Here is a 24,492-nt window from a genome sequence, read left to right as displayed (position 1 = left end):
CCCCTTTAATATCGGTAAGCTCATTACTAAATTTGTTTAATTGCTCATTAACTTCCCTTCACCATTGAGATAATTCCTGAGTAATTTGCATTTTTACTTCAGAAATCTGAGCAGCTGGATCTATTGAATGTCTTTCTTGTTCTTTTGAAATGGAATTTATGGCTTCCTTTACCCGAGAATCTATTTCTACAGATATTTCCATATGCTTTAATGACAATTCATCGAGTGTCATAGACAATTGATTTACTATGACCTCGAGAGCACCTTGATTTCCTTTTACCTGTTTTACATCTGAATTTAAGTCTCTGACTGCGTCCTCATTTTCGCGTCTGAGATTTATTATTTCTTGAGCCATTTGTGTTTGATTTTGAGAAATTTGCCCTATCTTACGAGACATTTCGCCTACTTGTGCCGACACTGATTCCTGACTTTTATGTATGTCATCTACTCGTATCAACACAGCTTCCTGTTTTTTATTCATCTCACCTACTTGAAAAAATATAGCGGAGATGGTACTCGTCATGATTCGTAATTGCTTTTGTATACTGGAAAGATTTTCAGCAACTTCTAATTCCTGTCTCACTAGTCTCCATTTGTACTTCACCTACTTCCTTTAAATCCATTATTGCACATGCAATTTCAAATCTTAGGCTAGTCGTCACACGAAATACGGATAAATATTCAGGGACGCACGTCCCTCGTGCTTATGCGGCGGCCTGTTTTGATTACACTTGCTACGTACTGTAGGAAAGGAAAATTTTTCACTAAGTATTGGTTGGAAACTATTCACTACACTTGGCTGTTCTACAGGTAGATAAACCACTAGGACAAAATAAAGTATGTTGCTCACCAAATACCTCATTTAACCAGCTGAACTGTCGATTTTGAAGAATCCATTTTTAATTACAATTGTTCATACACTCGTTTACATGCAAAAGAAAACAGACATTGATTAGCAGAATGCCCATTTTTACCAGAAAAATAGAGATATACATATAACTCCTATTCTGATGAATAAATTGTGAACTTACTTTGGAAATAGGCTTAAGCTAGATCCCTCCGGTGCCTCCAGTGTGACGTATACTTTCATATATATAAATTTTTTGTGCCTACAGTGTCACGTCTTTCAGTGTCACACAAATTTTTATTTTTGAAGGGGATCACTTAAGACTATTTCCATGGGTTCGCCCCTCAAATTTCTCCCTCATATCACAAAATTGTCGTCTGATGTAGTACAAACTGAAAAAATAAATTCCTTTTAAAGCACAGTTTCGTATATAATTTATATTCAAAACCTTACACCTGTGTCACAGAACAAATCCTACATAGAGAATACTTTACACAAGTTTAAGGGAAGAAATGCTTCCAATAATTACTACAGTATTTAAAGAACATGAAAATAAGAACAGGCTGAAATGAACAAACAGTACATGAGACTATATTAATCAGTTCAACTGTAAAAAGCTAAGGAGCATATTATTAACAAAATGAGAAATATACAAAAGTGAAATGCCAAAATGAGCACTTCTCAATTGGGAGTAAATCAAAACAATCAGAATGGCTGAAAGAGAACACAAGAACATGAGCCATAAACGAATAAGAGCTAAGCAACTAAGCAAGTAAGAGAATAGGCAAAAATGAGATGCCAACAAAATGAGAGCTGGCTGAACTCCGTCGGCACTTATATACGGTTGTGCTCATGGCGGCACCTCGCAGCCCATACGCAACTCGCACCTGCGATCGCAATGCACTCTTAGCGTTCGTGGCGGCGTCTAGTGGCCCGTACGCAAGTTGTGCGATTGCTGTCACAGGTCGACCCTTTATGATGTTACAACCGCCAACCACTGTACAACTCTATGTGTTTTTAATTCCATGTTTTCTGGTCTTTGTCTGTGTCTTTCTTGTACTGTGTCATCCCTTGTTAGCTCCGTTGCTTGTTTTTATTCCTTGTGGGTTTTCCTGATTGTGGGAAAAGGGACCAATGGCCTTTTTAGTCTGGTCCCTTCAGCACCCACAAACCAACCCCAACCAACCAACCAACCAACCAACCAACCAGTCATTCACACAAGTAATCACGCCTCATGCACACCTGGCCACCATCACTGGCAGCTTGGACCAGAACGCATTCTGTTCCTCTTTCTTTTTCTGATGAAGGCTGTGGCCAAAAGCTAAATTGCAAGTGTCTTTTAATTGTGCCTGTCTGCAACTTAATGCGTTTTCTTTATGGTAAGTAATAATCTATCTTTTCCTTACACTGTTGATACTCCCACTTGGAGTTTCTATTGTTTCATATTTATTGTTGTTGTATCAAAAATTAATGTTTTAACAATGATTATACGAAACTTTTTCTTTCTCTTTTCTATAGTATGGCACATAACTTAAAAGTATCTACAATTGAATGAGTATTGAATGAGCAGCAGATTTTTATCTGTTTTATTTTTACATTTATATTCAATTTTTGTATTATAACTTCATAAATGTATAACTTACTGAATAGTTAGGTTTCATCAGCACCTCTTCATAGGTGGCTCTGCTCACTCCAAAGATCTTTCTCAGATAGGTGGTGATTGATTTCGTGGTCCATCTTTCAACCACTGATTGATGAAAAACTTTCTATATTCTTCAATAGAATCATTAACTTATTCTGTTACCTCATGTTTTTGGAAAAAACTGCTTCTTTTTGCATATGAACCTCTTTCAGTCTTCCAGTATATCTAAGTGCCCTCATTGTTGATACAAAACTTCTAATTTTAGAATGCAATTTCTCAATTCCATTGTTAGAATTTGGGCCTTTTCTCAGCAAGTCCTAACTTTTCACACACACACACACACACACACACACACACACACACACACACACACAAGTTAAAAGAAAAGCCATTTACCTTTGTTTGATAGATGGCAGTTTACTTCCAACTATTTTATGTAAGTAATACCCAAGAAAATATTATCTTCCATAAACAACTTGAAGATGAAGGCATTTTACTTGCTACAATTGCCGTGAGGTTGCTTTCAATAAGTAATGCCACATTTTTTTCTGGAAGCAGGTTGGTTTCATTCAGGCTGCCAATATGCAATATTTTTTCTCACTCTTTTGGCTACAAAACCCTATTTTTCAACGTAATCTCCATTCAATGTGACAGCGTTATGACACTTTACTGAGAGGGCCTGTACGTCCACGTGGTACCACTCTATTGGTCGACATCAGAGCCAACATATTGCTGTATCAATAACCTCCTGATTATCCATTTACTGCTTACCACAGAGTGCATCCTTCATTGAACCAAAACGAATGGAAGTTGGAAGGGGCAAGATCTGGGCTGTAGGGTGGATGAGGATGAACAGTCCAATGAAGTTTTATGAGCTCCTCTTAGGTGCACAAACTTGTGTGAGATCTTGCATTGTCATGAAGAAGGAGACATTAATTTGAATTTCTGTGGTGATGAACACATTGAAGTCATGTCTTCAATTTCCTGAGAGTAGCGCAGTACACTTCACAGTTTATCATTACACCATGAGGGAGGGCATCAAACGGAATAACCCCTTCAGAGTCTCAGGAGGCTGTTGTCATGACTTTACCAGTTGTGGTGTGGCACCATTTTGCAGACTTCCATTTTGTTTCCTGTTCGAAGTGATGAATCCACATTTCATTGCCTTTGACAATGTTTGACAAAAAATTTCATGATCAGACTGGTAACGTGCAAGTAATTCTACACAGATGGTCCTTCATTGCTCTTAATTGTCTTCTGTTATGTGGCAAGGAACACAGCAGCACTCATCTTTGAGTACCCCAACTAGTGGATGGATGTGTCAGCACTACCAACAGAGGTGTCCAGTTGTGCAGCAAGGGGGTTGATAGTGATTGGCCAGTCACCTCAATGAGAGTGTCCACATGTTCCAACATTGTAGGAGTCACAGCTGTGACTTCCACATGGCTGGCATGTGGAAGATCAGACAGGTTTGCGTGTGACCTTGCTGCAATGATGAGACAGCCCTCTCAGTGACTCACCATTCATTTATTAGCTGCCAGATCTTCATAGACATTCTGCAAGCACATATGAACATCTGTGATGCTCTGGTTTTCCACCAGATAAAACTCAATGACATATCTCTGACTGGAATGCACCTCTGTTACAGATGCCATTTTGAAGGCTACGTATAGTGCTGCCACCTGTCGGAACTTCATGAAACTATAGGCCTGAAGCACAAATATTCTACAATAACCCACAACAAATTCTGCATTATTTCAATTGAAATTGGCCTAGAAAAAAAAGTGTTGCAATACTTATTGAACGCCCTTCATACCTTCTCTTGAGACTGAAAGACTGTTGGGGCAGTCTGGATTGGGATGTAAAAAGAAACTGCTTGACTTCCTTTGTTCTACCTATACCTGTCTCTGGATCTTTGATTTGTTGACTCACCCAATACATGTGTTTTGTCAAATTAGAATACACGCTGAAAATTTTAAAAAGTGTGGTATAATAGCTGCACTACTGCATCACATTCCATTTTATCCATTTCAGTGAAACATATGCAGCACAGCTATCTTAAAAAGCCATATAAAAATCCTCTAGGCTGTGGCTAAACTGTTTTTCCACAGTATCTTTTCCTGCAGTAGTGCTAGTCCAACAAAGTATGCAGGAGTACTTCTGTGGAGATTGGAAGGTAGGAGATAAATACTGGCAGAAATGAAACTGTGAGGGCAAGATCATGAGTCATGCCTTTAGAAGGCAGGGTTCCATGTTTTGATTTGCCGGTATGTTTCAGGAACAAAAATGCAAAAATGTAGCTGAGTTTTTGCACAATCCATTTGAGAACTATGACACACACACACACACACACACACACACACACACACACACAGGTTGACTGGACTAAGGGTTGTGTCGGGTGGAGTGCATGAGAGGACGAAGGAGACGGGGGGAGAAATGGGTGGTGGGAAGGATGGTGGAGTACTGTTTAAGAGAGGAAGCAAGGGAGTGGTACAGGAGTGTGGTGCTGTTGAGTTCATTATGGCACAGATAGAATGTCAATGCGGCATTGACACCTTCCATGTTGTTACTATGAGTCTTGTCAGGAATTAACCATATTGTGTGCTGCTGTTTTGTTAACATTGTAAAAATACTGACTCGTTCCATATCCTTGAAACTCCATTGCTATCAGGATCAACAGAACTCACAAAAAATAAAATAAAATAAAATATGTCTGCTTGACTGCTCTGCAGTGCCTGGCAGAGGGTTCATTGAACCACCTTCAGACTATTTCTCAACTGTCCCACTCCCAAACAGCATACACAAAAATGAACACTTAAATCTTTCTGTGATTTCTCTTATTTTATTACAATGATCATTTCTCCATTTCTCTTTTGCTTTTGGAGGAGAAAGTTGTTGATTGAGATTTCTTGAAAAGATCTCACTGCAATGAAAACTCCTTTGCTTTAATGATAGCCATCCCGTCTTGCATATGATATCCCTGGCACTCTCTACCCTATTTTGCAATAATACAAAGCATGCTACTCTTCTTTGAACTTTTTCAATGCCCTCTGTTAATCCTATCTGGCAACAACCCCACACCACATAGCAGTACTTCTGAAGAGGCCAGTTAAGCATAATCTCCTTAGCACATCTATTGCATCTTCTAAGTGTTCTGCGAATAAAACACAGTCTTTGGTTCACCTTCCCAACATATGCTATGTGATCATTCCAGTTTAAGTTGTTCATAATGGTAATACCTAGGTATTTAGGTGAACTGACAGCCTTTAGATTAGTGCAATTTATGATATAATTGAAATTAAATGAATTCCTTCTGGTGCTCATGTGGGTAACCTCACACTTTTCATAATTTAGAGTCAACTGCCACTTTTCACCCCACAAAGATATCTTGTCCAAATCATTTTGTTATTGGTTTTCATCTTCTGATAACTTTACTAATGCCAGATATCACTTCTGTTTTACTTGATGCCTTTCCATCAATTACTATGGACTGTGACCTTTCTGACAGAAAATCATGAAACCAATTGCACAACTGAGATGATACTACATAGTCATGCAGTTTGATTATGAGGAATGGTGTCAAAAATATCCTGTAAATCTAGAAAGATGGAATCAATTTGATATGCCATGCCAATAGCACTCATTACTTCATATAGTAGAGAGGTAGTTTTCAAGTGTTTTACAAGAATGATACTTTTCTGAACCTGTGCTGACTGTGTGTAAATAGATCATTTTGTTTGAAGTAATTCTTAATGTGTGGATGTAGTATATGTCCCAAAATTCTTCTGCAAATTGACATCAGTAATAAGGGTCTGTAATTCATTGGAATACTCCTATTTCCTCTCCTAAGTATTGGTGTGACCTGTGCAACTCTCCAGTCCTTAGGTACAGATATTTTGTTGAGCGAGTGGGTGTATATGATTGCCAAGTATGAAGCTATTAATCACCATGTGATAAAGTGGAGTAGTCAGTTGGGAGAGACAGCTGGAACATAGGAAGACGGTGACACTCGAGAGGTACGTGTAAGAATAGATTTTTGGAATGAAGTGGTCCACATAGAAACATAGTTAGAGATGGGTATGGACATGGGTGTCTGCAGAAATTCATCCAGGTGGCAGGAGAGGGACTCCAAAATTGGAATTTTTATATAAATGAATTGGTCAGTTTTGAGATGTGTCATGCCACAAGCCACATATTCTAAATGAGAGGTTTAGCAAAATCACTTCTAAAAGTGTCTGAGAATTATATGGTGTTTAAAAGCTCTCTACTCCAGAGGGGGGGGGAGGCCAACACAGAGAATATAAAAGCCTTTTATGTTGGCATGACTATCAACCAGCTGTCTACCATGATGACGGCCACCGTCAAACTGTTGTCACAACATGCAGCTACGCAAAACATGCTCAGTTTAAATGGCTACTTCACAACTTGAGCCATCTGGATCCTTCCCTCAACTACCAGCTTCTGTGAACTATGCAGTTGGGTATTATTCCTACAACACATCCCTGGCTCCTGTAATCATCCTGGCCTCATTCTCAGGTAACCACTGACCCTGCACCCTCCAACCAACAGTTTCACCTTCTTCTGTCCTGTCACCACCTCCTAATTCATGTCCCCTTGTCACTTTCAGTATGTGCTATTTCCCACCAGCTGCTACAATTGCGCCAACTTACCTCCCTCCCGCATTCCTATCCAGCAAACTGGCCACCTCCCTCCAGGCTCCATGCCCTAGTCCCTCTCCCTGCCATATGCCTCCCTCTTCCTCCACCCTTCCCATTCTGCACTACCCTGCTGCAAAAGAGCATTGGAGTATGTGTGTGTGTGTGTGTGTGTGTGTGTGTGTGTGTGTGTGTGTGTGTGTGTGTGTTTTATTTTACTCTGCACAATGCTTATTAAATTCATGTGAATTTCTGGACAGAGCCTTTTCTGTCTCAAGGAAATTTAATATATTCAAGTTAGAATATGCTCAAGCATTCTGCAGCAAACCAGTGTTAAGAATATTGTTCTGCAATTTTGCAGATCTTTTATTTTACCCATTTTATCTATGGGAGCCACCTGCATTTTTTCTAGTTTCTTTATACTTTGCACTGTGTGAGAGATTCAAGATGAATGCAAACTAAGTAAGTAGCCAATGCCAAAGAGTACAATATGGCAAATCATTTGTTTTAAACTCTTTCAGTTGCGTTACAACACCAAGGTTGGCTGTTTCTGTGCCCTCCTTATGGGAGTTTGTCAGTGGTCAAACAATGGTATATGTATGAACCTCTTGTGTGAATGATTTTTAAATGTAGAATTTAAAACATCCCTTTGCTGTATTCTGTTGTTGCATGACAGTGGTAGATGAGACATTTGACTAGAGGCCTTCACCCCACTTAGTAGTTTTATGTAGGACCAGAATTTTAATGGGTTCTTGGCAAGATCGTTGGCTAACATATGATGGTGAAGTTGTAGTACACTTCGTGGTTCAATCTTTTTATGTATGCTCAAATTTCTACTAATGTTTGTCTGTTAGTATCTCTGCATGTTTAACAAAAAGTGCAATACTCTCTATATCTCAGAATTTTTTGAGTTTTGTTATTAAACCACCATGGTTCTTTTTCATCCTTAATCCACTTGCTTGACACATACTTCTCCAGTGCATGATTTAGTATCAGTTTAAACTTTGCCCATAAATCTTCTACATCTGTCATATTGCAACTAAATTTTGGCCATTCACAGTCTAAGTACGATGGTAACAATTCAGTAGCTGCTCATTCCAGTACAAAAACTCTCCCAACCTTCTCCATTGATTGTCACTATGGTGACATCATTATCACTAATCCCTGCCTCTATACTAAAATCATCAATGAGGTCAGATCTTTTTGTAGCTACAGGATCTAAAATATTTCCATTGTCTGTGGGGTGGTTGACCTAGCTTCTCAGGATTGTCTTCAGAGAATATTTTTAGAGGCACTTCACAAGACTGACTGTCCATACCACTTGCAGTGAACTCATAGACATCCCAATCTAACCTCAGTAAGTTAAAGTTGCCACCAACTAATACTGATGATTGGAGAACTTCTGTACTATTGAGCACCGACTTTCTTTGAATGATTCTACAACTGGTAAATAGGAGTTGCACGACCAGTAAAAACACCTAGGTCAGTTACTTATGTTCAGATAACTTCACAATCAGATTCAATTTCAACCTTGATAGACATAATATTTTTGTCAGATGTAATGACCACTGCCCCTCCTATGATGTCTCACCTTGTTTCATTAAATATTTTGTAGCTTTCTGCTTTATGTTTCATACAGCTCTCATTTCTGAGTATAATTTGAGTGTGACAGCTTTCTTCCATGGTGATAAAAATTCAGGGGATTTGCTACAAATGGTTTACCAATTACTATTAAAATTATGACATTTGAATTGTCTTTACTTTGTACATAATCTGTTTTTGCTCTTTGCATATCAACTGGTTAATGTTCATTAGAGGACCCCTGGCCATCACCTAGCATTAAAAAAAAGTGTATTCCACAAGTACTCTGCTACCATAGTATCTGCTTCTTCTGCATAGTGCACCCCTAACTCACCAAGGGGAATCCTACAGTTCTCCAACACATAATGCTGGCCCATAAATCTGCAGCTAAGACCATCATAGAATCAATGAAGCCTCTGGCTGAGACCTTCCACTCTATTTGAAAAGGACTGTGACCAATTCTGGGTACAATAATGCAAATTGTAAGCTCTGGTTGCACCATGTGAGCAGGCACATCAGTCTTTACCACTCTGTCAACTGCCTGTACAAACTGAGTATGGCCTCAAAATTGAAGCAACAGACATCATTGGTGTCAACATACACTGCAACTTGCAGGTGACTGCACTCTGCACCCTTGATAGCCACAGGCAGGGCCCGCTCCATATCTTCGATAAGGTCCCCCTGTTCCCCACCAACCCCTTCCAACAGACATACTGAGCACACTTGTGACTTATTTCCAGCTCTGGGAACATGCTGTTTCCTGATGGGACTCCATAATGTGCCTAACTTTGTAGCCCTGATTACTAGAGAATCCCTCCCCATGTGCGCCTCTAGTCAACATGCATGGGTTAATGGGTTATAACCTGCCAATCACCCTGACCCTGAGATGGGCACGGTTTACTGAGAGGGGAGGGGGGGGGGGGCGAGAGAGAGAGGAGGGGGGGGGGGCAGGAGGGTGGGAAGGGAAGGGAGGGAGGAGAAAAGGAGGAGAATGAAGACAAAAAACAAAAGCAATAAAGAAAGTTGTGGGACATAATAAATAGAAAGTATAATAAATGAAAAGGAGAGGTGGGAATGTGTTAATACAGGTTAAGTCAAGGAGTGTGTCAGGATGGAAGAATCTGTTGGAGGGCAAGTACCCATCTCCAGAGTTCAGCAAAATTAGTATCAGGTGGGAAGATGCAAACAGCCTTTTGGGTGTAGCAGTAGCAGGCACTCAGGTCCCTTGAGTCATGCTTTGGAGCATGTTGAGCAACTGGGTACAGGGTGTTCCCAAGACAGACAGTTCTTCTCTGTCCATTCATAGACTCAGCCGGTTCAGTGATGGTCATTTCTACTTAAAATGCTTTGCAGTAGAAGCAAGTTAGTTGATAAATAATGTGTATAGTTTTGCAAATTGCTCTGCCTTTGCTCCCCTGTCCCCTCTTTCTCTCTCCTCCTCCCCCCCCCCCCTCCTCCCCTGGCCGCAGTTCTTCAGTGTGCTATTCATATCTCTTCCTCTTAATCCAGTTTTACTTCTCCTCTGTTCTCATCACTTCTCTCTGACAGCCCCCTCCCTTCCCCTGATCTTTTATCTTTGTCTTTCTTCATTCTCATAACAGGTTTGATTTTCCTTGTAAGCATAACTGCAATGTAATATGGTACAGGCCTAGAATAAATTATACATATAACTATAATTTGCTAACTCCAAGTTATTAGATATACTGCTGACAGTCACACATAAAAGTACATTTACTATCTTAGCTTTTGTAACTAACAGTTTCTTCATCAAGGGGAAGAGAGGGTTAAGTTGGGAAAGTTCAATAGGGGAGGGATCACTCAGATCCAGGATGAGAGAGACCCATCTCTTGTGATGATACAGGGAGGCGCCAGCAGCTAGATCCTTACTTTTGGACCTTCCGCGACCTATCTATTTCTTTTCCCTGAGGTATAAACTATTAGATTATGTAGCTTTATATTGGGTCTATTGGCAGTAATCCAATTTTGCCTCAGGAATTCTTTCTCAAAATTTAATAGTTTTCTGGAGTGAATTACTTATTAGACACAGTATTCTATAGTTGCCATACAAATTCTGACTTCTTGCATACCATGCGCGTTTTTTGTGAGTCCAGTTAACATTACAATTACAATGTGGTTTTAAAATTATGGAAGTTATTTTCATCACGTACATGTTGTCATTAATGCAAAAGTGATGTTAATAGATTGTTGATACAGTGCTTAATTATATTCTTCACAGGCACTGGGATACGTCTGTGCCCTGGAAGCGCTCTTCCTGTCCATCATCACCCGCTGCAGGTCGCCTCCCTACAGGCCTGTGGACGAAGATCCCAGCCAGGTGACTGCCCTGCAGGAAAGACCGACCTCTCCTGCAAGGCTGGTACCATCACCCCCACCATCACCTCACTGGGCAGAACCTTCCACATCTGGTCTGCCCGGACCTTCACCGGCACCCGTCGATGATGACAGAGTTCGACCGTGCTCATCCAAATATTTGGACATGTACTCTGTCACACGATAGCAATCACGAGCAGCAGATCTGTAGGCAGCAACATAGGTAATTACTATGGTGCAGATCTGTTTCATCGTTTCTGAGGTAGTACAATCCAGCCAACTTTAATGAAATTGCTGTTTTGAAGTGTCAACGATGTGGCATTTCAAGTTGGAGGCATAATTATGTTGAGTATAAAGGTTGCTTTCCTTCTGTGAAAATAACTATACTGTGTTGTGTTTTTACAGGGAAAAATGTGCAAATGTGAACTATACTTGCATTATTTAATAGTTTCAATTTCTGTTCTCGAATCCAGAAATACTGTATCCATCCCTTTTGGAAGTACAGGGTACGTATACTTTTTTAAAATGCACATTAAGACTACATTTTATAATATTTGTATCCATCATGCCCAAAAAGCATACTTATTTGTGTTCCTTGTCCACACTGTTACTGAAATTTTCAATATCAGTGTGTCATGCATTGTTCAAATTACTTTTGAGTTATAAGAAAAGAAAAATAGTACTGATTACTAGGATGCATTGTTTAGAATGGAATGGTGATTGGTGCTTTGTATGATTTCATCTTTTTGTTTCATATGCTGCAAGCAAAAGAAACAAAAGGGTGCAATATTCTAAAACAAAAGAAATTCAAATACATTGGTGACATGGCTTAAATGTTTATTACCATATTTGCATTTATGAATTTGTTATTTGCTTGAAGTTGGCTGTGTTGTTTAGGAATTGTTGCACAAAACATTGGTGTAAATGTTTTTTTGAGACAAGAGAAAATGGTGATTTTGTGAGCAACATATTCTGTGTCAGTGAATTTTGTTAATTTGAAACTATTAATGAAAATACTGGAAAATGGCTGAGCACCAATAACTGCTATTTCTTTTACAATTACAATCCTTGGAAACTCTTTTAACAAAATTAATTGAAGCTCAACTGAACCATATGACAATTCATTTATCTATGTCAATGTTGAAAATGTAGTTGATTTTACTTAATCTTAAGGAAATTTTGTTTTTGTTGAATAATAATCACAATGTATTTCTGCCAGTAGTAGTTGTTGTTTGTGGTAATACTGACATTGAGTTTTTAAATACTGTTTATGAATGTGAATGTGCTTGTATATACATTTGGAGTTTGATGTACTGTTGAAAGATTAAATCATTTATAACAGTTTATGTAAAGTAGAACATTCTCCATACGATAATTTATAATATTTTAGTGACACTGAAGAAAACCCAGATAGATGTAATCACTAGACAGAGGAAAAATTACTGTTCACCAGACAGATGCATTTGGCAGCCAAGATACATGAAGTGCCGAACAATGAATTAATCACTTAAACTGTCGAAAATGAGATCATGAGTTCATTATATTTATTACTGGTTTCTTCTGTACTGCACATTTCATTCATAAGAGAACTGGTAATTTTTCTTCTGTCTCTTTACAATATGACGTTTTAGTGAGATGTGACCTAAATTAATATACTATGTACATACAATAATTTCTTTGTGTGGAAATATCAAAAAAATTGAATAAATTATATTGTTATGTACTTGTCAATTACTGGGTAACATGAAAAGAGCACTGTATGTTCATCTAAAAATACAGTGCATGAAAATTCTTCAGTGGAGTGGATAGCAATGTATTTGACAATAAATAGCTATTTTTATTTGTTTTGTAAGAGCCTTTCTCTCTGGTTAAGGCAGAAATTCAAGTTCTGAGAGCTCCATAATATTAGCAAGTATTAGAAGTCTGTTTGGATTTGTCACTATTATTATTTGGATTAACAAAAATTATGGATTTTTTTGAACATTTATAAAAAAAGAAGTCTTTTGCACTGTATATAAAAAAACTATCGAGTTCCATTTGTGAATTTGTTGTATAGTGTCACTCACTTAATACTTTTTTATTTGTTTTGCTTCATAATACTAGATATGATTCAGCATAAAGAAAATACTACTGGCACAGTTTTTCTTCGCCAGTTTTAGGGGGGATAGGTGCAGGAAACAGAGAAAGTAAACTCTACCCTGCACATAGGTTGAAAGAAATGGTGTAAAGGAAGCAAGCTGTACCTTCTTCATGGAGTGTTAACAATGAGTGGAATGTGATTTATGGTTTGTGCTTCAAACCAGGTGGCTAGTAACTACAGTTTTGTAAGGTTTTCAGAGCCTGGAGGTATCCAAAGTCTTGCTGACTGAGAACTAAGGAGATGGGGGAATGTGAACAACAAATGAGATTGATGACATCATAATACAATAATTGAAACAAATAATTTCTTTGAGCTGTTAAAAAAAGTTTTGCACTGCTCATAAAAAATATTTCTTTCATGTAATGCTTCACAAATTAATGTTCCATTTCCACTCAATGTTTTAAACATGTTTAGTTAACAGAGAAATTAGGCTTGGTGATATTTTGGAGCTCTTAAATGTTGATTTATCATCTGTTTGTGATGATAATGTTGAGGAATAGGCATTAGTGGCAATATAATAGGTTAAATTAAATACAGTAGTCTCTTTTGGTTTGTTCTTAATGCTTATGAAGCAGTTGTCGAAGGCCATGAGCCTGGTTCATATGACTGTCTTCATAAAATTATAATTTGCTTCAGAATACACACACAAAAATTGCCCTGTTGATTTTCTAAATGTAAATACCGGTTGTGTATAGTGTTTATAAGAAATAATTTCCTTATGCGGCAAATGTTAAAACATTGTTGAAACAACAGGTAGGGTTTTCTAGTGTCCCACATGCTGACAACGCCATCATGTGCCTGATATAATCAAAATATGCTTTAAGAATTGTTCCTGAATGGTACTGTTGATTCTATTTTAATCAGATTTTGTGATACACCTTTATGCTATAATTATTTGTTTACACACAAAGTAAAGAAACACAATTAATTGTTTCCCTTCTTGCAAGAGAACTACTATGGCAATTATGGTTGGTATGACAAACATTTGGTAATAGTATCTTATTCTGAAGAGTATATTTATTTATTTTCCTCTTGTAATTCTTTGACATCTTCAGCTTATATAGAGGTTCTCTCTTTTTAATAATTATCTAATAAGATGTTTGTTACAAAAATGTTATCTAATTAACTTAATAGCAGCAAATCACAATGGAATTTAAATATTTGTGTGTCAATTTTAATTGGTTATTTCGAGTTAAATTTAAACTTATGTGATTTGATATTGCAGATTTCCTAAATGAAAAGATTAAGTTACTGAAGCACATTTCAGCTTAAAACTTTTATTAATAATTACATATTTTAATAGTTACGCAGGAATGTTTAAAATATGTGTATACAATTGAAAAAAATCAATGTAAAACCAATTTTTCACTTACAATCATATGAGTAAAACTTTTAAATCAATATATGATATCTATACCTATGTTTGTGTGTAACTTTCCTGGTGTTCAGAACTATTTGCATGGTATTTTATCTGATGAATGTTAGATAAATAAAATGTTATATGGATCTTTAAGCAAATTTTGTTCATTAATATCTAAATGTGATAAGTTTTTGTATAAAATCATGCATATTCTTTGTTTTCTGTTGTAGCATGCTCAGAAAAAGCATTTTTTGTCATGAAGATTTTCTTCTTCAGTTACAGCAATTTTTAATCCCAAGTGTATGAATGTTCTTACTTGAATTTTTCAAAGAATGATCAGTTTCAATAACTTTATTTAGGAAATAAACTATTGCAAATATTGTTTATGAACTATTGTTATACAATTGGTTTGTGGTTCTGTCATCATACTGCAAAAGCTTTGTGTGTGTGTGTGTGTGTGTGTGTGTTTGTGTGTGTGTGTGTGTGTGTGTGTGTGTGTGTGTGTGTGTTTGTAAGCTAGTACACTACAGAGAGGAAGAGAGAGAGAGAGAGAGAGAGAGAGAGAGAGAGAGAGAGAGAGAGAGAGAGAGAGAGAGAGATTAGTGGGTGAGTGTGTGCACAATTGTATATGATTCACCAATCTTATTTTACATTAAAGAGAATTTTCTTTCTAAGTATGTATGGAAAGCTGACAGCATAGCAAGTAAAAGTTTTGCTTATTGTGTGGAACCAGAATGTACACTGATAGCTGTAACTGCCGAAATAATTAAAAAAAACATTAACAGATTTTATCTATGTTAATGTTGTTATATTGTGTGGAAACAAATTTAATGATGTTTTCTGAAATTTTATATGGGCAATGATTTTTGTAGATGATACATGATTAAAAATACAATGCTTTGAAAATCTGTGTTGACTGGGACATACTTAATAGAAATACAACACTGGATTCCAATGTCTGAGCTTCTTACCTCCTATTCTCTTTTATAATTTTCTATCTGTCATGACAAGATGGAGCTTACATTTGGTAACAGCAGCCATATTGTCTAGATTCAATCATCTTACATTTAATGTGATTGTATAAAATATTTTGCACAATATAGCATTTCTTATTCTGTCCAGAAGAAAACTACAACTAAGGAAACCAATGAACACATTTATTTTCTTGCTTCATTGATTGTTTGTTTCAAATAATTCTTGGAATAGTCTTAGACTGAAACCTACTAAGCAATGTGTTTGTAACAACTGTTCAGTGCCATGCAAATTCCACAACAGCCTGGAATACTAAACACATAAGTATACATCTGCATAAAATTTGTTATTTCCAACAATGTGATATAGCTGTAATGAAATGGTTGATACTGAAATAGATTTTTGATTTGGTTCATTGTCACGCATTATATAACTGCTTTGAAGTTAACCTGTGTATGAATTTTAAGAGTACTATTTTAGGTTCCAGTGTAACTATTCTCCATGAAGTGTTCCTAATTACTAATGGTGCTTCTTGTTGTCAGTGTTGAAGAATTCCTATTTCTTATACTGTAGTTTGCATCTGCAGTGTGTTCTGTCCAAACATTTTTTGGAAACTGCCATTATTTTGTGACTCATTCAAATGACTTACCATTTCTATCACTTCTTTCAAGAAGGGAGAGAGTGAATACGGGAGATGTCTTAAGTTATTTATGATGTGGAAGTGGGTTCCTTCCTCCATATCCAATATATGCACTCATTCATTCAGTGTATGTCAATATGAATGTTTAGTTAAGTAGTTCATCTTTCATCTTCCTCATCAGGAATTTGCTCTTTTATACCTTATCATTTCTCCATTTTATTCCCTATGCCAATTCACCTGCAACTAGTCTCACACAACATAAAAGTAAGGATTGAGACCTGACAAAGTTGCTGTCTTTCATTGTGGCTCCTCCCTTCTAGTTCCTGAAAGGAGTCAAAAAACTATAGAGATTTTATATAAAAATATGATGCACCTTTTGGCTCTTTCAGCTAGCTTATTCATAATAATCTTAATTTATCTCTTAATTCTTTGTACCATACTGGATTGCTTTGGCAGCATATTCCTCTTTTTAGTTCTATTTCTACTACTGTTCACAAACACTTGGTGAAAATGTAAAGGGCATAAGAACACTGCTTTGATCTGACTGAATGTCTTTGCACTATGAATTTATGTTGTCTAGAGAATATCAGTTCCAAAACTAAACATGAAAAGAGGAAGCAGAGGCATTCAACATCTTTGGCTATTTGTATACACATATTTTCTGCATTTAAATTATTCGAGGAGTAAGGGTAAAAACTCATTGATCAGTAGAGGTCCTGAGTCATCAAAAGGCATGTAAATGATCTTTTTTGAGCTATAGAGTATTCTCCATCTCTCTCTCTCTCTCTCTCTCTCTCTCTCTCTCTCTTTCTCTCTGTGCCAGCTGACTACACTGCACTGGCACTACAGTCTTGCAGCTCAACTGGCACTGTGTTGTGAGGAGTGAGCAAGGGAAGCATTGGGAAGGGCAGCTGAATGGTAGTAGAGAGAAGCAACAAATTGTGGGATAAGAAGATAGCAGAAAGAGGCAGCTGGTACAGTACATAAGAATGCAGTAGGGGTACCATAAATGGCAAGCTCATTTTAGCTGTAGAAAGGCATAGTGTGCAGTGGAGGAGTGAACTGGAAGGAAGAGACAGAAAAGGGGAATTGGAGACGCTGCAGGGAAGGAGATGTGGGTACAGGTTGAGTGTAGGTGGCGCTCTGTGGCAGGGGCTGAAGCTGGTGTGTGGCAGGAGACTAGTGGAGATTGAGGCCAAAAGAATTAATGGAGAGAAGAGTGTGGTCAAAGGACAACTGTTATCTATGTAAGTCAGAGAAGGTGGTGTTGGGGGTCTTCACAACCTTCCCACCAACACCAGATCCTCTGAAATTCATGTGTGGAGTTGTCCTTGAAACACATCCTTTGATGAAGTAATGTTTTCAGTCTTGTTTATGTGCCTTTCAACAACCCAGCTGCTCCAATGTTTAGTGACTTGTTACCTCTACTCCTTAAATTATTTACATTCCACCAGTACATTCCATTATGACATTTTGTGTATTTAATGACTCTCATTGACTCTCATCCACTGCTATAAGATATTCTGTTGCTGAAGAAGTTTATTTTTGCTCAAGATAACATGTTTCATACTTTGTCATCTGAACTGTATTCCATGTTCGCAACAAGACTGAACTCAGTCTCATTTTTATTTAATGCAAAAATTGTTATTATTCTTACACTTTCCCATTGTTACAATAACACTGTGGAAAATTGTATTGTAACTGTAATTTTGCTTTTTGTTTCTATTTCCATTTCCATTTAATAAAGCAGTCTTTAGTTCTGATTTATCCTTCCAGCCTCTCTACAACACAGATTTTGCATGTGTGCGTGCGTGTGTGTGTGTGTGTGTGTGTGTGTGTGTGTGTGTGTGTGGACTACAGATGGGTGAAGAATTGGAAAATAGATTAAAGGAGCTCCCATTTCAGTCCCACTTTCTCCAAAATTGCTTTCCCATGTACTAAGAGAAAAGAAGTGCTTTGCCAGCATACATGTCTTTCTAGCATTTCAGTGCATATTTAATGATTTCATCATTAACAGGATGTAAAACCATAATCTTCCTTATTTAGCATTTCTGTTTTTGTTTTTAAATAATTTATACTTTCTCAACATTAATTTTGTGTCCATATATCAACTTGTTAATTTATACTGAATCATTATTAAAATCATTTATCTGAAATAAATAATAAAATAAGCTGGTTAATGAAGCATGAGGTAACATAAACTATAGTTTACTGGTGATCTTTTAATGCAATTCACATACCACTTGTCTCCCACAACACTCTTGCAAAATACTCTTCTGTAATTGAGAAGGAGGCCACAATAATTCTTGAGCTAACATCAAGCTTTTTTTATAACATAGAATTACTAAGGTAAATGGATGCACTTATCTTTGTTCAGCAATTTTATGATGAGGTTACATAATTTTATATGAATTTGTAGCAGTCACACATGATAAATTCAGCCCTAAAAGTCAGTGTTCTGTATCTTAGTTGTTGTGCCACGTCTTCAGCACCTTTGAATCCCCAAAATCATGGGAGAGTTTAAAAATTAAAACATTTAAAAACGTTTTTTTTTTCTATAATTAACAATTTTTATGGTCATTAAGCAAGTCATAGCCTAGGTGTCATAAAATGGGGACAGCATTTATCTCTCAGAAAATGTATATACAGGTACCAAAGATTCCTTTTTAATGCAGAATAAAATGATGCTTAGAAGTTAAGATACAAGTATATTAAATGAAGGAGTAATTACTCAAGATTCTTCAGTTCATAAATTAATTTCATGTTTAGTCTTATCTTTCGTGTTAAGTGTCCAAAGAAATATCCCCCATGACCCACTGAATCAGCAGATTATTGATACATTCCTCTTATAGCTGGCTACCTGTATCTGCAATTGATTGAAGAGTTGGGAATTTATCTTCTGTGCTGGGCACTGCTAATTTCACTGAATATCGATGAAGTAGGTCACAAGTACAGTGTAACAAACTATTTTTGTAAATCATTATTTTCTTAAAAATGAATAAAATGAGTTCAAAAGTACTGCTCACACATTTATTTTCTGTTTTGAATTAGTTTTATTTTCATTTTTCTCTGTTTTACTGTTATAACTCAGTTTTGGATTCTGCAACATTGATTTTATCAATTGTGCAAGCATGTTATGTCTGAAACAAATTATGTACTTTATTACTGCCTAGGGCTATATTAAATTCATTGTTATGATAAAGCAAAAGGGAAGATCATCTTTCTAATTGATGTAACTTTTTCTTATAATTTGGGTAGTGACAGGAGAATGCTGTGTGTTGTGTTGAAATTACTCACAAAATTACAAACAATGTATGAATTAGATTGTGTACCAAGATACAAATTAAGTGTTGGGTGTATCTGATTCTGAAGCAGCATAAAACCTGTAGGTAGTTCCTGGAGCACTGGCTGTTCTTGGCTAAAGAAGGCTAAGTTCTCTTTCAGAGTACTTTCTTTGCCTTAGTATTTGACAAGAGAGTCTAGAAAATGTCTCCTTTCATCAAAGTAACTTCTCAGAACAAAACATGTTATTTTCTTGTTGTTATATTTGGAGTTGTGAAAGTACCATAAATGCTAATATGACAAAGGAACTATTGCTAGTAACTGAAACACTGCCAGCTCTCTGTGCATCCCCAAATAAGCTTTAACGATAATAATACAAACACTCACTGTTTTATCATGAGCAATGCAAGTAGATATATCTGAAGTTAATTTATTATTGTTGTTGTTATTGTGTGTGTGTGTGTGTGTGTGTGTGTGTGTGTGTGTGTGTGTGTGTGTGTGTGTGTGTGTGTGTGTGCGCAGGAGTGTTTCACCAGACTAAGTTTCAGAAATGTTTTTGTATGTAAATAATATGTGAAGTTGTAGCTGTTCCATCTTAGGCATTAAGCATATAACAGAGACATCTACGTGGAACTAATACATACATATACGCACAAGTTTACTGATATCCATTTTTATTTTTTTCAAACAAGGGACCTAAATTATAATGATGTATTACTCCAATCACCAGTACCTGTTGCATTATTGTTGTAACAAACCAAAAGCAAAATTATTGTTGGAAAACAAATTTTTATTTATGTCCTTATTAAAGTGTTCTCAGATATGTTGCAGATATTATGATGAAATAAGGATTTCTATAATACCACAGAATCACGTGTATTGGAGTTTGTTGTATGAAATAATGTCTGTAACAAAATATTTCTTTGCATAACTAAGAAAATAAATTAATACTCAGATAGCAGTAACTGTACACATGCTTTGATCCAACTACAATGTTAATGACAATGCAAATCCCTTAGTTCAAGTACTACATATGATTCTTATGTAATATGTGTTGATGGGTGCATGTTCAAAAATTTCAGTTACTGTTGGGAATTAAGAAGTTTGCTAATGCATAATATATTTAGTGAGAAAACAGATCTGAGACTAGGCAGGACTGGATAAAATCTGAAACTTAATTAACACAAACTGTTTTACATGATAGAGTACTAGAAATGCTTACTTTGCTTTATGTGTAAGGATTTTCATGAACTGATGTTTGTTTATTTATACTGATGCTCAGAATTCAGTGTCTGCATATTACATTTAATGTTTGATTTTAATTAAAGGCACAAAGTAAACCATTTCAAGATAATAAGATTACTTTGACTCTTTATATATCTTCTTTATGATTATTTTACTTTCAGTCTTCTGAATCATGTTGGGACATATTTAAGTATGTTATATGCAAGCTTAGGGTTGTGTTATAAACATCTAGTCAAAGGAAATATGACTGTATAACTTCATTTCTTAACTACATCTTCACAGGTTAACATTTAAAGCAATGGTGAATTTAACATGTTTACAATGGTCCTGTGTATTTAACAGAATGCTTAATTTGTTTTTAAGAAAACCAAGGACAAAAGGGTATGGGAAATACATATACAAGGTGGTCTGAAATGGGCTGAAAAGCTTGTAATGGTGTTGCAGGGTAAGTTGCAGGTAGGTTGTGCTGAGAAATAATTGTTAAGAAAAAATTTGATATGGTGCACTGTTTCTGAGTTATTCAATTTGAAGTTACCCAGTCAGGCCATTGTGCGCACAAACTGATGGAGCTCACCAGTTATTCTCTTAGTGTAGATGATAGCACTTGAGACTGCTCAGTTTTTGACTCAGGTTCAATCCTTACTATTGGCCCATGTCCAATTTTTGTATCACTCTCTTGTTCAACCAGCTGATGAACATATTTGGTGACAAAATCTCTGGCAGTCTGCTTGAATGTCTATGTGTAATGGCCTGATTGACTAACTTCAATGCCAATTAACTATGAAAGTGTATTGAATTTAGTTCCTAACAATTATTTCTCAGCACAGCCACCCTGCAATTCCCTTAAAAGCTCTTCAGATGATTTCTGACCACACTGTGTTTAACTATTACTTGGGTATTACCCAATGTAACCAGCTTTTGGTAGGGAATTTATTCATTAGTACCATGTATTTCAAGACCAAATGCTCTTATGACTTGCTACACCTTGCTTATGACTAATACTGCCAAGTCAACAATTAGGAATAAAGTGAAAACAATTTTCTTTTCTGTAGGCAATGGAGAGTCCAGGATGGAATAACAGCAATATAAAAGAAAACATTATTACTCACTGTGTAGAGGAAATGCTGAGTGAAGGACAGGAACAGTGATGCCAAATCTTAAAGCTTTCAGACTAAAAAAAGTACTTTTTCAGTGATAGAAAACACACATGTGATTATTTCTTTGTTTAGATGATTTTGTGTATAATGTGCAGGACAGACATTGTGTCAATATTATTTCTCCCCCTCTTCCTGTTACATTATGTACACTGCATGTTCCGGAGACTCAGAGAGAGATCCTCAAAGACATGGCAGATGCCAGAAGACAAAAGTACATAACTTATTTTCAAAAGAAATTATATATTAGTGTTAATTCCACAGTTCCTATGTGCACTGGTTTTGTAGGATGTGTAATCAGTTATACATGTAATACATATTTTAATATACAAAAGAAGGAAAGTTGCTACTCACCATACAGCGGAGATGCAGAGTCACGATAGACACAATAAAAAGATTCACACAATCATAGATTTTGGCCATTAAGGCCTTTGTCACCAGTAGACACACGCGCGCGCGCGTACACACACACACACACACACACACACACACACACACACACACACAAGCTGTGTAGTTTCAGCTCTCTGATACTGCAGACGTGTGTGCAAGTTGCGCTTGTGTGTGTGTGTGTGTGTGTGTGTGTGTGTGTGTGTGTGTGTGTGTGTGTGTGTGTCTACTGCTGACAAAGGCCTTAATGGCTGAAAGCTATGATTGTGTGAATCTTTTTATTGTGTCTATCGTGACTCAGCATCTCCGCTGTATGGTGAGTAGCAACTTTCCTTCTCTCGTATTGTTACATTCCATCCTAGATTTTCCATTGTTTGATTTTAATATACAAATTAATACAAAAATCATCACAACCATGTGTGTAATATAATTACTAGAATATATCAGCAGAACATTATCAAAAGAATATATCTGCCAAAACTTACTTACAAGTGGAGAACCGACTACTCATTCTCCAATGAATGAATACAAATTATTCATTTTACAAATGAGGAAACTATATTTGATGTATGAGGAAGGAAGTAATACATTTCTTGATTCAAATTCACATACAAGATTTCATAATTTTTGAGAGTAAGCCTTTCTCTGTGTTTCTCAATAGTTTATTGAGCATTCTTTGGCATCTAATACTGACTAATCAAACCAGTACTAAATTATATAGCTTCGCTTTGAATCTTTCCTACTACACTATCCAAACTTTGTAAGGGTACCAGGTTGATGAACTGTATCTAGGAACGGGTTGCATGATGGTTTCAGGGATAAATTATCATCCTACTGAAAATAATATTGTTGAGCAGCCACAAATCAAATGTAATTTTTCTTTATTGTCATGTTTCACCCAACAGATGTGAGCATCTTCAGAAATTATGTACCCAAGAACTATATGTTAAGTATATTGGGCTGTGTATAGTGCTGCTGACATATGTGTGTCAATGAAGGAAAGTTGCATGAGATTTGTGCCTGTTCTACAATTTTAATTTCTAATGGATGCTGTTCCTCCTGCTGACAATTCCTGCACTTACTTCTACTGAATCTTGATTGGCTATTTTTCTTCCTCAGTACCCTGTGGTTATTCCATCTGAAATTGCTCCGTATGCATACGTGAACATTTTTTCTGGCTGTGACAGATTGTTAATGATATAATTAAACAACATTGAACTTTTTTGTACTTACACACGTTTCATTACATTTGCTTGTTTTGGGGGCAACTGAGCTGTGCTTATGTTAAAAACTGGTCATCTCCATGTTTTCCAAACTACCTCCCTTCTTACTCCAGGCTTTCAATCTTCCCTCCAAGAAACTGCATACCATTTACATCTACATCCATGCTCTGCAAACCATTAAAAGTTTGTGTCAGAGAATTAATTAATTCATTATCTGTCATAGCATCCATCAAGGAGAAACTTCAGGGATGTAGGTCAAGTCAGGGTGTGCATTAACAAAAGACAAGCAAAAATAGAAACTTAATGTATACCCTGCATCAATACTGAACTGTTACTATACAATAAATTGTTACTATGCTGCTTAATATTGTTTGTGTTCACACTAGCTAAATTTAATCTAATAACTTAGAAAGAAATCCTGTACTTTAAAAACAGCTGCTGATTCCCAGTTACACTAAATAACTGCTATTTATCTTCTGTTGGTAGCTTAATATTTGCATGATTACATTAGAATTTTTCAACGAATGTAGGAAGCTCCACTTGTGAACACAGAGGGTTATTTATAATACACTGTGAACACAGAGGCTTGTTTATAATACACTAATACTAACCATACACGTCTACAGTCAGTACTTTAACTAGCCATATAGGCAACAAGAATGTTCAGTCTAGATAATCATATAATTTGTAGGAGGAGTGGCTAAAAAGACATGCTTTTAATTTTCTTTTGGACTGGTTGGGACTCTCAGTTTCTTGTTTTATGTTGTTTGGAACTTGCTAGACACAGAATACAGAATTCCATTCTGAACCTAACACAAGGAGGCAAAGCCTGCAAGAAAATCATTTTTGTGTCTTGTACACTCCTGGAAATTGAAATAAGAACACCGTGAATTCATTGTCCCAGGAAGGGGAAACTTTATTGACATATTTCTGGGGTCAGATACATCACATGATCACACTGACAGAACCACAGGCACATAGACACAGGCAACAGAGCATGCACAATGTCGGCACTAGTACAGTGTAT

The 24,492-nt window shown here is 36.6% G+C and overlaps 1 protein-coding gene across 1 annotated transcript in view; it reads left to right on the top strand.

Annotated features, from left to right (window-relative positions):
- LOC126191180 (uncharacterized) overlaps positions 1–11,417 on the top strand; it is a 168,533-nt gene extending 157,116 nt beyond the window's left edge. Inside the window, exon 6 of the mRNA XM_049931955.1 lies at positions 10,965–11,417. Within this exon, the coding sequence (XP_049787912.1) occupies positions 10,965–11,246 (282 nt within the window). The 3' untranslated portion in view covers positions 11,247–11,417. The remainder of the gene's footprint in view (positions 1–10,964) is intronic.
- Positions 11,418–24,492: the final 13,075 nt, after the last annotated feature.

The sequence above is a fragment of the Schistocerca cancellata genome, chromosome 6 (genome assembly GCF_023864275.1).
Source record: "Schistocerca cancellata isolate TAMUIC-IGC-003103 chromosome 6, iqSchCanc2.1, whole genome shotgun sequence".
NCBI classification, from domain to species: domain Eukaryota; kingdom Metazoa; phylum Arthropoda; class Insecta; order Orthoptera; family Acrididae; genus Schistocerca; species Schistocerca cancellata.
Note: the sequence above shows the minus strand (reverse complement) of the source record. Positions and strands in the feature narration are given on the sequence as shown.